The sequence below is a fragment of the Rhamphochromis sp. 'chilingali' genome (genome assembly GCF_963969265.1).
Source record: "Rhamphochromis sp. 'chilingali' genome assembly, chromosome: 1".
Lineage (NCBI taxonomy): Eukaryota > Metazoa > Chordata > Actinopteri > Cichliformes > Cichlidae > Rhamphochromis > Rhamphochromis sp. 'chilingali'.
The window spans coordinates 42542854-42558300 of record NC_137929.1 but is presented as its reverse complement, the minus strand read 5'-3'; the positions used below and the strand labels follow the sequence as shown (position 1 = coordinate 42558300).

Here is a 15447-nt window from a genome sequence, read left to right as displayed (position 1 = left end):
AAAGCACATTTATTCTAAGAAAGAAACAAGCACACCGAGAGCACAAGCAGCTGTATGCGCCATTACTAGGCGGGATATCTCATGGTTGCACATTGACACAGACAGACGGAGACACACGCACACACACTGCAAGAGAGAAATGAGATTGTGATGGAGCGATGAATTAGATTTATCACTGGTTCGGCGGTGCCTCTGCCTTGTATTACTCCCACTGTTCACACAGCCAAGGACATTACTGTAAGAGAAATAGCCGGAGAAAGTAAGACAGAAATCGCATGAGATGAAAGAGGTCAGGAGAAACATAAGCAGTAACAGAAGTTATGGAGGACTGAAACTGTCAGAATCATCTGTATCATGGACTAGTAGATACATGTGCTATTGAATGCACCAAAATATTTAAAGTAAATGGTAGGTATCAATATATAAAATGTGGACAGATGCTATTATCTTGGGTTTGCCTCTGTGGTGCAGAAAAAGGCAATTAGACTGATGTTACCAGTAGCAAGTATATAAATGTCAGTGTCTATCTTTGTATCAAATAATCCCATTTGACAGTAATGGCTGTCTAATCTAGGTTGGCTCAGTTCCTCTAATACAGCGGTCCCCAACCTTTTTTTGCGACACGGGCCGGTTTATGTCCGACAATATTTTAATGGACCAGCATTTAAGGTGTCGTGGATAAATACAACAACATAAAACCAGTACCGGTACCAAAAAACAGAAGATTTATTTATAATACACAGGAAATTCTCCAGGGAAACCGATTTAATGATAGAAATGAAGTAAAAAATCACGATAAAAACCCTGAAAACCATAAATTTCGCACCAAGCCTCAACTCTAGCGGCCCAGTACGAAACGGCTCACGCACCAGTATCGGTCCGTGGCCCGGGGGTTGGGACCACTGCTCTAGTAGACGCAGTCCTTTCTGTTGTGAGCCTGGCATCCAGCTGGCGTTAAACCCATGACAAACACAGAATGACAGAAATGCATTTAGATCAGTAAAAATAAACAAAAAGTAATAATTTTGAGGCGTAAGATACAAGGTGAAATATAAGGACTGAATGAAAAGCCAAACCCTAGAGATGTTAGAAGCGTAATGCATTAATCTTCTTCCTTTTCTTTTTGTTTGCACTCAGACCACTAAAGATAAAAATAGCCAACTACCTGCTCTGCGAGATATTATCAAATTTGAATACTTTCACTTTTGAAAGCTCCTGTTTGCAATTTCCCTTAAGGGAAGACTTCCGCTCTGAAATGGAAACGCTGCCAAGTGACTGCTGAGCCACCTGCCATCGAACCATGCCTGAGCTGAGACTTTTTTTAATTTTCACTAGGAAAGTAACGTACACGTGTTTTTGAAAAGCGCCTGAAACCTCCCCTAGAAAACTGATATTAATTTCACAGTGAAAAATATCTTCAGACCGTATCCTCAAGCAATGAAAAAGATCTTGGATGGAAGTTGACATACTTACACACACGATTTAACTCCTGGAGAACTGGTTTGTTATGCAAGTCTTATTTGCTGAAAACAATGGTAAGAGGAAGGTAAGATGTGATTACCTGCAGTCCTCCTGGTTTGGCTTATTGGCTGAAAAGTTATCTTGAATAGTTCTTGAGTTATTCATTAAGACAAAGAAACTGAGTATATGGAATGCCATGAATGCAAAAATATCTTGTAAGCGCTCTTTAAATGACCTTTACTCTGTTACCTGGTGCTAGACACAAAATTCGAACTGTTTTGGAAAGAAGAGACATTGAGCTTTATGGGGATTTTGGTGTATCAGGGTAGCACAAAGCATTTATAAGGTATTGCTGTCTGAACACAGACAGAAAAATGAAATCCACCTAGATTTTTCCATGTGCACTTCACATTACCATAACTCTTCAGCTTTGTGAAGTTTTACCTCCAAAATGACTAAGAAGTCCACGTGGCATGTGCGACACTTGGAATAAAGTGTTAAGGTGAAGAAACATTAAAAAGGAGCTTGTAGCAGTTTTCACAGATGCCTTGAAAGTGAATTCTTTCCAGTTTTATCACGTGTGTGATACAGCTGTTTTCTGCCATGACATGCGGGTGACTCATGCAGGCACACGGTTATTCTCTTTATGTGGAAGCCTCTGGGCTGTTACGGAGGCAGATCTAGTGATTTGTTGCTACATTTGGTGATGAATGTGCAGGTATGCAGGGAGCTGCGCGTTTTTAAGATCCTATCTGCATGTGCCAGCGGTTGTTACGAGAAACGAGGATCTCCATGGCGACCCCCTCCCGATGTCCTGTCTCAAATTGATTACCCGTGGGGGATTCGGCCCTCTTGCACCATGTAGTCACAAACAGGGGGAAAGAAAGAACGAGCGCATGTTAAGCAGAGATGAGGAAAAAAGACAATAACAGCCACCGTGGCAGAATTGGTGATGAGTTTCAGCCAAGCGGATCGATTGTATCAAATGAAATCATTCGATCTTCTGACGTTCTGACCGTGGTAATAATTTCTACGTGGCCACGGATGACTGCATCTCCCACCTGCTGCTTCCCTACCTGACTTGAATGCTGCATGAGTGTACTGCAAACCAAATCAAACGTCGTTATTTGCTGCTTTAACAGATTAGTGTGCTGTTTTTGGGCCCCTGATCTCATCCACACACATATCGGGTGAAAATACAGAAAAAGCCCAGCGGTGCCTTTGGGCTGATGCTTCTGTTTTATCGTGACAGATCCAGTCAACACCGCTCTGCTCATGTGTGCAGCTCTGTCTTTGTTTGACAAGAGCAAGCCATCCGAGTGACACTATCCAAACCGATCTCCTTCTGTTTACGTGTGAACTCCGAGAAGAATAGCTGTCACGGCTGATATTCAGAGGTTCTGGATGCGCTAACGTCTGTTTTATCTTCCTCCTCCTCTCCTTCTATCCCCTCTGTCTCTGTTCTCTCACTACAGAAAAGTGTGAAGGAGGGAATCCTGTTAAAGCAAACAAGCTCCTTCCAGAGGTGGAAGAGGAGGTACTTCAAACTCAGAGGGAGGACCCTCTACTATGCCAAAGACTGCAAGGTACAGAACTGTGTGATCGTTTTACCGCCGTAGCTCTTAAACTGTAACATTTTTATTTAAATGTAACTGGCTAAAAAATAAGCTGATGGGTTTTTTTTCTCCCATTAGTCCCTAATTTTTGATGAAGTGGACCTATCAGATGCCAGTGTGGCTGAGACCAGCACCAAGAACATCAACAACAGTTTCACAGTAAGCCCAAGACAGGCCTTATAATTGACTACAAGGTGGCCCTTTAAAACTTTTCTAAGGGCAAATTATGACAAAATAGCCTACATGGACTAATGCTAGGTCAGAAATAGACCATTTTAATGGATGCCAGCTCAGCTATTTGGTGGTGACATGGCTGTTTTTTAGTGTAAAAGATTACTGCTAATCAGCTAATTTAGTTAGCTAAGTTAGCTTGTCTGGTTAGCAAGGTGTGTTTGTTATTCACTTTAATATAACAGGTAATGTTAATTTTGGCTTATAAAAAAGTTTAAAGCAAAATGTAGGAATTGAACTTAAGGGGTATACAGAGCTGCACAGAAACCTTCTGATTGCTTTGGTCTCTAGGAGACTGCCCGTAGTTTGCACTGAAGACGGCAACTTGTTTGCGCACGCTTGCTAGCTAACCACCAAGCAGTAGAAACCTGAAAAAGAGCGACGCAATCCGGAAACAGAGAACATTCGTCTTAAAAGTAAAAGTCGTCTTCATACCAGGCTTAATTAACTTCAGGATTGATAACTTCTAATAAGTTTGTTTAATTCAGAATTTTATTTGGGGACATATATCTGAAGAACAGCTGGTGCTTCCATTAGCCTGTCATGCCATATTGCTCAACAACTACAAGAAATTCAAAGATTGGAGTCAAGTTTTTTGCTCTCTTCTAAGCTTTCCACTTTCTTTCTTTCTCAGGTGATCACTCCATTTCGCAAACTAATGTTATGCGCTGAAAGCAGGAAGGAAATGGAGGACTGGATCACGGCGCTGAAATCCGTCCAAAAGTGGGAAACCTACGAGGTTGGTGCTTCTCATCTCTGTGTCGGGCTCTTGTTATGTTTCAGCCCCATCCTTCGTTCTCCTGGCTGACGTGAGAGTAAACTGGGCCAAACTGATTATCATTAGATAATAGCTAGTCATGAGTGTGTAATTAATTTTGATGAGACCAGGCTTTCACAGCTCAGTTCTTCTTGCATCTGTTTTTCACATAAATGATCCACCTTCACATCTTCTCGTCTCCTTTTTATCTGCCTCTCATTTCAGCTCTTTGCCTACCGATTGATGTCCTCATAAAACCAAGCCTCCTCTTTAATTGGTTATAAAGTGGAGGCTCTGATTTTTTTTTATGAGCTTATATTCTCTTTGATTTTTGGCCTTCCTAGGCTTTTTATTATAAAAGTTAATTTGGGGTTTCAATTTTTGCCTTCTCATCTCTAGTTATTCATGTGATGTGATTTTAAGCAGGTGATGAATTGTGCAGCCATCGTTCTCCTACCCCAGCCTAGTTATTTTTTTTAATTGTAGTTCCGGGAAAGTTCTCGTTTTTGTCCTTTTGTGTTTCCTCTTGTGTAGAGAAGTGCTGACGCGTTTCAACCTCAATGTTTCTCCTTCCCACCCCCCCAGGCCAGTCAGTTTAATATGGAGCATTTCTCCGGGATGCACAATTGGTACGCCTGCTCGCACGCCAGACCGACCTTCTGCAACGTTTGCAGAGAGGCGCTGCCAGGTGTCACCTCCCACGGCCTGTCCTGTGAAGGCACGTAGACACATGCACACACACACTGCATCTGTGTTCTTGCGCTCACTCATATGAAGTCACTGGAACGTCGAGTCACTCATGCATTAATTTCTAAGAAACAATCCTACCATTTTTGGTCTAACAAGAAAAATTACATCACCAGCGTTCTCTTTGTCTGCGCTTGATATGCAGTAATAAAGTAGCTTTAAAGCTCTTTCCTGCACTGTGACAATGGTTGCTTAACAGGTTTGTGATACAACTGGAGACAGTTGTATAAAGTACGTCACCTCTCATATCAGGGGTAAAAATCAGATTACAGACATACTTTAAATCCACTCAACACATTCAATTGTAATTCAGAGACAACTTCAACAATCCAACGACAGCCTGTAAGCCAGAACTTGGCGACAGTGGGAAGGAAAAACTCCCTTTTAACAGGAAGAAACCTTGAGCAGAACCAGGAGGAGCAGCCATCTGCGGTTGGGGGTTTAGAAGGGAGGAAGACGGAACAATTTCTGAAGAGGACAGGATTTTAAGAGCTTATTTTGAAAAATATCTCAGTGAACATTAAAATGCGTAAAACCACCTCAAAGTCTATCAAGATCATGCCAGAGCAGCAGGTCGCCATATAACCCTTAAGCGGCAGCTCAAAATCCAACAAACAACGGCATTTACACGTGCAAGAGAGGCCAAAACACACACAAATCTAGGTTTACCAAAATATCCATGTATGTCGACCTCAAAGTCCAAGAAACTAGAAAAGGAGACCAGTCTCCTTCAAAGTAAAAGCACCATGTACCCAGCGACTGCCAACAACAACCCGCCAACTGATCAGGAAAAACACGTTTTTCCCTAGCAACTGCATGTTGCCAGGGTATCACTAGACTCAAGGTCTGTGTGATTGAGGCTGCAGGTTTCCAATTACCATTAAAGAGAATTTCTCTTCTCAGAGAACATGTTAGTACCTGAGGGCTCCTTTTGTTTAATTTCAGCACAACATATCTTGAAGAAAGAAAGTGTTACAGGTATTTAAGTAACACTTTATTTTAATTTGGTCCCTAATATGAAGTTGATTAGGTAAAACAAAGAAATTAACTGATTAACTCTAATTAGTCGACCCACTGTCCTTGCTTCAGATTAATTTTGTTCTCGTGCTTTAAAAACCCAGCAGTACATTTACCATAGACTGTATCTAAATGATGGCAAAACTCAGCAGTAATTAAGCAGTAACCACCTCTGAACTTGTGGATCCCTGCTTAGTTTTTTTGTTTAACTTGTAGTGACCATATTTGGACTCAGTTTAAATATCATTTATATAAAATTCACAACAACAGCAGCCACCTCAAAGAGCCTTAGCATGTCAGCTATAGCACAGATAGCTGTTATAACCTATAACACAGAAATAAAATATCAGAGCTTCAGTGACCAAAAGTGCAGATGACTGTAACGAGCTTTTAGTGCTTTAACTGTGACTGTCGCTCAAAGAGGCCACGCCCCAATTGATAACTTTAAGCATCAAAAACCACGTTATACTGCACATGCTTTCCAACTAAAACTGAGTTTTGCAGCAGGCTGCAAACATGTTTGTCTTTGCTTTAAAGTTGTGCCTCTTAACATGGGAGTCTATGGGGACCAGCCCTCGTTTAGAGCAGCCTCAGACTAGAGGAGCTGCAGTTTTTAGCACCCCCTCCAGCTGCTCTCCAGTCCATATGTACACTGTCTCATCATGTTATCGCATAGTTTTACACAGCTCTATCAGGAGTACAGTCACACACTGTGACCATCAGGAAGCTTACATCATACACTCACCCAAATAGAAGAGGATAAAAGTGGAGACTTCCAGTGTGTCTGACATGATATTTGTTCATCTATCCTCTGCAGTTTGTAAGTTCAAGGCTCACAAGAGATGTGCTGTTCGCTCCACCAACAACTGCAAGTGGACCACGCTAGCCTCCATAGGAAATGACATCATTGAGGATGAGGATGGGGTACGAGCCGAGGCTTACTCACGAGTTGCATTTGGTTTTGTTTTCATGCAAATTATTTTGCCTGATGTGCATACCTTTGGTTTGATGTCTTTAGAGCAGAAGGGCTTCATTTGATATGCTTTGTTTATTTATTTTTCCCTCCAGGTGTCCATGCCCCACCAGTGGCTGGAAGGCAATCTGCCCGTCAGCGCCAAATGTGTGGTGTGTGATAAGAACTGTGGCAGCGTGAGGCGACTGCAGGACTGGCGCTGCCTCTGGTGCAAGGCTATCGTAAGTGTGGATTGAGTTTAGCCTCCATCCCATCAAAAACTGTCACGCTGAATCAATATTAGTGTTTATCTGGGGCATTGCTTTTAGCTGAGAGTTATTTCCAGCCTTTCTTATTTGAACTTCTGTCATTCGAATGCGTCGATGCCCACGGAAATGGAGTCATAGCAGGGGTGCACTGGGAAAAGTGTGCGATGCAAACAGACTCAAAGCAGCTCCATCCAATAATGGAGGTAATTCGGGAAGTGATGTTGTCAGCAAAATAAAAGTGCATCATTTGTCACATTTAAATATGAACGCAGGGTTTTCATTAAGCACGATACACGTCTCGTTATCTGGAACCGTGTGAGCGGCTCCGTACAGAACAGAGAGATCAAATTCAGATAAATTCATAAGATTCAATTATCCCTTTTATTTGTTTGTCTGCCCTTGGGACATGTTGACTCATGCGCAGGAAATTGTGATTCTCCACATGAGACGCTCCTCCCACTTCTCTGGAAAAAACAACCAAGAGCTTTTTATTGTCCTTGACTTCCCGCTCTCACCTCCGCCGAAGACTCAAGGTCTGAGAAGTTCAGCAGAGTCATCAGACTAATGGGACGGCACATAGATTGGCAGCAGAGATCCCCGAGGGGAGGAGGAAGTTAAAATGAGAAATGGAACAGGGGCTGATAAATTCCTGTCAGCTGCAGGGCTGCTGAAACTGACCCGACGCTTCGACCGCCTCAAGCACGATGTGGAGAATCATTTTTTGTGTGCGCTGGAGTATTAATAATATTTAGGAGGGCATTGACAGGCTGGTTATAATCCCGCAAAGAAAGTGGCACAAGGACCAACAGCACTTGGTGCATCTTAACATAAAATTAAAGTCCTTCAAATTCTGCATAAAATACGTAGACGTTTTAGTTAATTTTTCATGCTTTTAAATTCATTTAAACCATTATTTTGTAATGTTTCCACGTATAAAATGGATAAAATAATCTTGCCTAATAGAAAAGAATATGTAAAAGTTTTACAGAGAGATGCCCCTGAAATCCGTGGAGCATTTTATTGCCTTTCAGCCCATTGTTCTGGTTTTACAGCCAGAAACGTTTCGTTTTTTTATTGCAGTAGCTGTGATGTACTAGACCCAACTGTACAAGTGAGAAATATTGACATCGTAGTAGAACAATCTACTACGATGTCCCCACACAAGTGATTTCTGTTTCTTTGCCCATGGGGTTGTTTTGGTTTTTCTTTTCGTCAGTTCCTTTGGCTGCTGTTTTTCTTTCAAGAGTCTAGTCCAAACAAACAAGGAAAACAGAAAGCAGTGGAACAAACAGGAAGACTAATCAAATTTGATGGCAGTGGCTGGGAATATAAATGCTAAATCCCACAGGCCTGCAGACGAGTCGGCGATGGGCTCGTACACAAACACAGTAAGATGTGCAACAGAAATCAGAAATGGAGACCGTTTGCCTTCGAAGTTGCTTTCTTTGAAATGTGCAACCAGCATAACTTTTACTTTGAAAGTGAACCTTCTTCACTTCACTTCTTCAAATTTAACTACCAGTGGACTAGTAGTTAGCAAGTATTTGCAGGCAAACATGAAAAACTACAACCGTGTGGCACCTTCTTTGCAACCGATTTCAACTAGTAAGACGCAGAAACCTCCATGAACCACCAGCCAGTCGGGGAATAAGCCAGCCAGTTTCCCTAGCAACTGAGTGTTGTACCACGTCCAACTGTTAAGCGAAGCACGTATGACATCCCATGAGAAACCTCAGTAGGACAGAAAGTCTTTTCCAGTCACAGCTATCTCCATCTGCTGGCCTTCAGAGAAAATACAGGTTTAAGGCGCTTTCTGACCTGAGAGCTGCGTCCATACCGTCTGTCCCCAAGTGGCAAAGAAAGTATGAAACTGCAGCTCTAATATTAACTAGAGTAAAACCAGAGTGTGCATATATATAGTTTTAATATAGTTCTTCCACATGTTTTAACGTGAAATACAGTTCCCATTACTTAAGTGCAACAGTACAATTAGGCAGGAGACTCTGTAAACAGATTGATTGATTTAGCTCTTTTCCACTCTACTAGTGCACTCAAAGCGTTTTATGTGCCTTAATCATGCATTCATACAAGCACTACACTTACTAACTAACATTGGAAGGAGACCTTGGGGTTCAGTATCCTCCCCAATGATCGAACCTCCAACCTTCAGTCAGTAGATGAGATGAGTTGGGAGTTGATTTGGGATAACTGGGAAATTACTGAAGTGAGCATCGGGCTGCTGAGTGCATTTTTACCCATGTGGTTTGCACTATAACCACTTACCCTCACATTATGGATTAGTGTCATTTCACCCAGTGTACACCAAAAGACCAGCCCAAGCATCGCGCTGGAAAGCCTGAAACAGCCGCTCTTTACTTAATAAGGAGTACACAGGAGCCTGTCTTTTATTATGTTTGTGCTCTACTGTAGTGGGTTTTGAAACACTGATGTAGTCAAACAGAAAAGTCCAGTGGAAGCATTCAAACACACAGAGAGATGTAGCTTTACTCTATCCTCTTGTTCCATTTAGCAAGAGCGGCATTGTGTTTTTTTAGCGTTCAGGCCAAACGGGCACACATAATGCGAAGTCTGATCCTCGGTATACAAAGACACACGCGCATACACAGGCTCGCACACTCAAATGAATCACAGTGGCATTTGTAAAGGTTACAGAACTGGCATTTTGGTGGGTTTCAGAGGGATGTAATGACCTTTCTGCTTCTACTGAAATATAGAATTACTGGAGACCACTGACTCTGTATGTGTGTGTGCATGTGCGTTCACAGGTCCATAACAGCTGTAAGGAACAAATGGGGAAGGTGTGTCCCTTGGGCCAATGTCGAGTGTCCATCATCCCTCCAACTGCACTTAACAGCATCGACTCAGACGGTGAGACACCTCTTACTCCCACCCACATGGACACACAGTATTACTTTTACAGTAGGTTTTAAAGTTCAGTCATGTAATGAAATTGTGACTTAGCCTGACTTGGCTTTTTCTACTGACACTGACAATTTGTAATTCCAAGTTACTAACCCTTATCCCTGGAATTTGTGCATCTATCATCAGCAGTTTACAGTTTGAACACGGTCCCAGTGGCGTTTGAACTCCACGCTGTGAGCTATACAAACATTTCTGCTCGTTTACAGGCTTCTGGAAGGCCACCTCGGCGTCCTGCTCCAGCCCTCTTTTGGTCTTGGTCAACTCTAAAAGCGGGGACAACCAGGGGGTCAAGTTCCTCCGCAAGTTCAAGCAGCTTCTGAACCCAGCGCAGGTCTTTGACTTGATGAACGGAGGGCCAGAGCTCGGGTATTTAAGAGCTTTTTCTTTCTGAGTCCTTGTAATATCTACGGGTCGTTCTCCAGTAGAACATTTAATAAGTGTTGCTCTCTGTAAACACCTGCCTCTCGTTCTCTCCTCCTCAGCCTGCGCCTCTTCCAGAAGTTTGTGACATTTCGTATTCTTGTGTGCGGAGGAGATGGCAGCGTGGGCTGGGTGCTCTCAGAGCTGGATAAACTCAACCTCCATAAACAGGTGAGAACAACGAGGAGGAGGAGGAGTGGATGTTGCCGATGATGTAACGCCGATGGGTAGGAGAAAGCAGCGAGATACCTGTTGTTGTGTTAATCTTGATGCTGGCGAAAGGTGCTTTCAGAAGAAACACCAACAATAAGCCAAGTTTACATACTTGAGTCTATAATCGAAGTCTAATATAACATTGATCCTGACTGGAGAGGGAGTGGTTCATGGTAGAGAGAAGGACAACACAGCCTCCTTAGCTGAACTAATTCATTCATTTTATTAAATTAATTTCACATAAATTGATGTTGTGGCAGATTAACATGGCTTTTATGTTAAATTAATACTAATTTTATATAAAGTGCCACGTCTAATCAGTTTTGTTCCAGGCTAAATGAATAAGATTAACCGCTTAAGTCAGCATCAGCTTTAAGATGTTAGATGAACAAATCAAGGAGTCAGAATTTTTGTAACCTCAGCATGATTTTTATAGATTTGTTGATCATTTAACATTGCAGTTGAAACAAACCTCTCAGAGAAGTTAACTACAGACAGTTTATTACCGGCGCTAAATGAGCATCACTTTTCTGTCTGCTGCTGTCAGGCCAACAGGTGTGGTTAGAAGTTTATATCCACTCATCCTGGGAATGAATGTCATGGTGATTTTTAATTATTTTAAAATATAAGACAAATATACACATGCCCAGTGCCCTCTGGAGACAGCAACACTGCAGCCACGGTGGTGCCAAGCATGGTGATGGTAGCATCGTGCTCTGGGGCTGTTTCACTATCAGTGCTCTTGGTACGTTGCACAAAGTGGATGTAATAAAGAAGGCAGAGGACTACCCCCAAATTCGTCAAAGTCATGTCAGATCAGCAGCTAGGCAGTTTAAGCTAAAACAAATCAAAGACATGTAGCCAAATGTTATTGGGCGTCTAAGTATATTTTTAAGCACAGGAAAGGGTGAGGATGTCCCAGAAGACAGATGTAGTGCAAAACTAAGCCATTGCAGTGAGCTTTGTCGTAGTCATCAGTTTGTTTGCTTTTTATTGTTCTGTACTTTGCATCAGTTTCTCGTTTCTCCACGTGTCTGTAGTGTCAGCTGGGCGTGCTGCCTCTGGGCACAGGTAACGACCTGGCTCGCGTTCTGGGCTGGGGCGGCCTCTGCGACGATGACGCTCAGCTCCTACAGATCCTGGAGAAGCTGGAGAGAGCCACCACCAAAATGCTGGATCGGTAAGACCAGAGGGAGTGAGGGTGGAAACTTTGGTTTCAGCTGGGTTGGCTCCTGTAAAAGTCCTCTGAATTTAAAGGTCCAGACTGAAGTGCTTTTAGCTGTTACTGCTAGTGCACTGTAAGTGCAGTTTAATTTATTTGTTTTGGTTGTGAGACGAGAGATGTTCACGGTGTTTTCTTGAAATAACTTGCTGGAGGAGGATGTCCCAGATGAACGAATTAATGAAAAACAGATCTGGTCCTGTTAGGTTTTTATATTTCGCTTCATTAGGTTCATTGAAGGGCTGCAGACAGCAGCAGGTGATACTAAAAGTAATAAAAAGAATTAAATAAAAGTACTACAGGCTATTCATTTCTGTCTGCACTCCTGAGAAAGATTTATAAAATTAAAAATTAAAACTTTTAATGCCACAGAGTTCAGCCAGCGACGGGCACAAAATGAAACGGACTGAGTGCACAGACAAATTCATACAGAGCCCCCGAGCTTCACAGAATGTTGGAAACCACCTTTTCTAATTTGCCATAAATGGTGCCGATTAAAACCAGAAAATGAGCCGCAGCGAGCTTTTTTTCTCCCCGTGTGCCATCATGTGAATCCAACACAGCCTTCCTTAGCCTCAGCGATTTTAAACAATCCAACAGTGACCTCTTAAATGTCCGCTTCTACTTGCACCTTATTTTTAAGATTTTGACTCATAGCACAATTAACCACAGAGTAGGTCATCATTTTTGTCAGATAATTAGATTAAAAGTTTTCCAGAAGGGTCCAACGCCACACTGCCTAGAGGTCCAGTGGCTCCAATTATCTAACGTGACATCCAGCAGACAGCTAGTGGCTGCCTGTGCTGGCACAGCTGTTACTTAATGATGTCTGTAAACATGTTTATTTCTGCTGCAGATTTGGGCATTTTAACGTGGGAGTCTGTGACTTTTCAGCCTCGAGTGGAATTGCAGTTTTTAGCACTTCCTTGTGAGGCTCACTTGTCGCTCAGAGGTGCTGCCACGACCAAAAAACTGAATACGTGATCGGAAAACTGGAATATCAAGCACAGAGTGTGGCGTTTAAGCTCAGGAAAAATTGGATTTGGATTTTAAAATCTGCAAAATAATAAGGAAGTAAAGAGTTATAATGAATGATTTGAACAAAGTAAAATATTTGTAATAGAAGGAGTAAGGGCCACGACATGGATAAACTTTAATAAAGAGCAAATATATTAAACTTTACTAAAGTAAACGAACTAGACCAGGAAAGTTAAACTCATTTCACATTGTGGGCCACATACAAACTACTTTGATCTTAAGTGGGCCGAACCAGTAAAACCTAAAACTTTTAATGGCTGTGCCCAACACTACGTCTTGGTTGTTTACATGAGAAAGAAATGCTGCTGTAGTAAATGAAAGAAGTCTGTCAACAAGGCTCTTTCGGCTTAAGTTGTAAGAAATAAATGTGTAAAAGGACAGAAAGATCTGTAGCATGTCATTGGACAGTAATTATAAATAACAAGGTTTTTTATTAACTCACAGAAACCATTCGATTTCTATTTATCTAATTAAACCACTGTACCCATCAGAAATTTTTACAGTAGATAATAAAAAAAACAGTTACTTAATTACATTGGTTTAGTATTAATAACCATGGGGGAGGTTCTTATCTGTAGAAGTTATGAAAATAGAGATAAAACTCAAAGTTATTCACTCCTCCACATTTTCCAAACTCGTCCAGTGGGCCAGATGGGAGTCCTTTTGGGGACCGATTCTGGGCCCTGGACCTTATGTTTGATGTGTGATTCTGGAGAAATCGTGGGGGGTTGCTGCTACTGCCGGACTCAGTCTGTAGGTTGATGCTAAAGAGCTGGAGGTAAACAGGTTGGCTTCAAACGCTGAAGGGAGAGAGCAGTTTCATACTTGTTGTAAAAAGTTAAAACAAAGCTAAATAGAAGGCTTTTATAAGTCACAGTGCGAGTAACCCTCATGTTTGATTTGGCAGATTTATTTATTTATATTTTATGTATCTTCATTTTTTTACATTATAGAGCCACCATCAAAGCCTCTTTGTAGCTTTCATTGAATACTCAGTCTTTTATTTTGAAAATTAGACACCGTTTTTGTGAACTCAATAACTTCCTGGAATTAAATGAGGCTTTTATGTTTAAAAAAAATTCACAGATTTTTAAAGCGCACATGTATTCAATTGAGAAAAACAAAGGCTTTTATTTTGAAAATCTGACACACACACCTATGACCTGCTGTTAAAAACTGTCAGGCTCCAGGAATGTCGTGAGTTGACTCTATTGACCCTATCCTATCTACGCTGTTTTCCAATGGCGTTGGGACTATAAAGAACCAATCACAGTGCGTGGTGCCAGCATTTGGACACTCCCTTTATTGTCACTTAAAATAACCTGAAGCTTATCTTAGTGATGGAGCATACTCTACATACCTGGCTGTAAATGTAACTGTTCAGGTTGGCCTTCTTCCTGGTTCTTCATGCGGGCGATGATGCAAACGGGAGATAAAATGCCTTACATGCTTCACCCATGAGTTTGGGGTATGTTTTCTTTAACTGTTAATCATCTACCCCAACCGGTCACGGCAGATGGCTGCTTCTTCCAATTTTGTCTTTTGGTTTTCATTCAAGTAAACAAACTATTCTGGAGTAAAAGGACAGTGTAGGCTTTACCACACGCTGCGAGTTGTGACGTCTTTTGGGGTGAAATTAAATGATAACGTAAACTTTTTTATAGGCAGCAGAGGTCAAACTTCTCTTTGAACTCACCTTGAACTGCAGGTCATTTCTTCATTGACCTGCTGTTTGAACAGGATAAGGAGGCTGTTGCGTCTTATCTCTGTGTGATTATCTGATAACGGTTTTCTTTTTTTTTTTATCACTCTGTGTTCCTTAGATGGAGCGTGATGACATACGAGGTGCCCACCACCAATAAACAGACGCCGATAGTGAAGGAAGAGGACTGCCTCGATTCTCCTCTACAGGTAAATCACCCCGCACGGCTCCTTTTTTTTTGTTTTTGTTTTTAAAAAAGAGGCTGTCTGTCTCTTGACAGATGGTGACCGTAAATGGCTGAGCTTCCAAGCTCTCTGAAATTATTTTGGAAAACATCCGCTGAGAATCAATTGAGCCTGGCAGCTGGAAACCAAAGGGCAGCTCTGTGTTTTCAATTCAAGCTGAGCGCTGCCTCTCAAATGCCAGATATGCAGTAGATGGTGGTTAACGTGCTAAAATCATCTTCACTCACATAAATTAATCCTCTTTACTAAATGATTTTGCCATTGCAGTAAAATTCCAAAGAAACTGGAGTTTTTTGAGTGATAAATGGGGATTGACTAACTCCACCCTTACCTCTTCTATAGGAATTCAGAGGGTAAGTAGGGTGAGAGCTGCTCATCAGTAGCTCTTGATTACCTGCTCAGAGTGCAATGCTCAGAGAAACGGCGAAAACCCCACAAAAGCTTCATCTAAGACTTTGGCCCACCAAAGACTCCAGTCTGGCCTACTGGGACAGCTTTTGAAAACACAAAGGAGGGAATAAATTTTGTAACTTTACAGCTTATTAGGGTTGAGCCCAAGCTCAAAGTGGGCTGTATGTGGCCCACGATGTAAAATGAGTTCAACGTTACTGCTC

The 15447-nt window shown here is 41.9% G+C and overlaps 1 protein-coding gene across 1 annotated transcript in view; it reads left to right on the top strand.

Annotated features, from left to right (window-relative positions):
- Positions 1-15447, top strand: part of LOC308393079 (diacylglycerol kinase delta) — a 93427-nt gene that overhangs the window by 55701 nt on the left and 22279 nt on the right. The window contains exons 4-14 of the mRNA XM_080876556.1: positions 2937-3047; positions 3156-3236; positions 3943-4047; positions 4651-4783; positions 6647-6753; positions 6898-7023; positions 9837-9939; positions 10200-10359; positions 10476-10584; positions 11667-11806; positions 14710-14797. Of these exons, the coding sequence (XP_080732682.1) occupies positions 2937-3047; positions 3156-3236; positions 3943-4047; positions 4651-4783; positions 6647-6753; positions 6898-7023; positions 9837-9939; positions 10200-10359; positions 10476-10584; positions 11667-11806; positions 14710-14797 (1263 nt within the window). The remainder of the gene's footprint in view (positions 1-2936; positions 3048-3155; positions 3237-3942; positions 4048-4650; positions 4784-6646; positions 6754-6897; positions 7024-9836; positions 9940-10199; positions 10360-10475; positions 10585-11666; positions 11807-14709; positions 14798-15447) is intronic.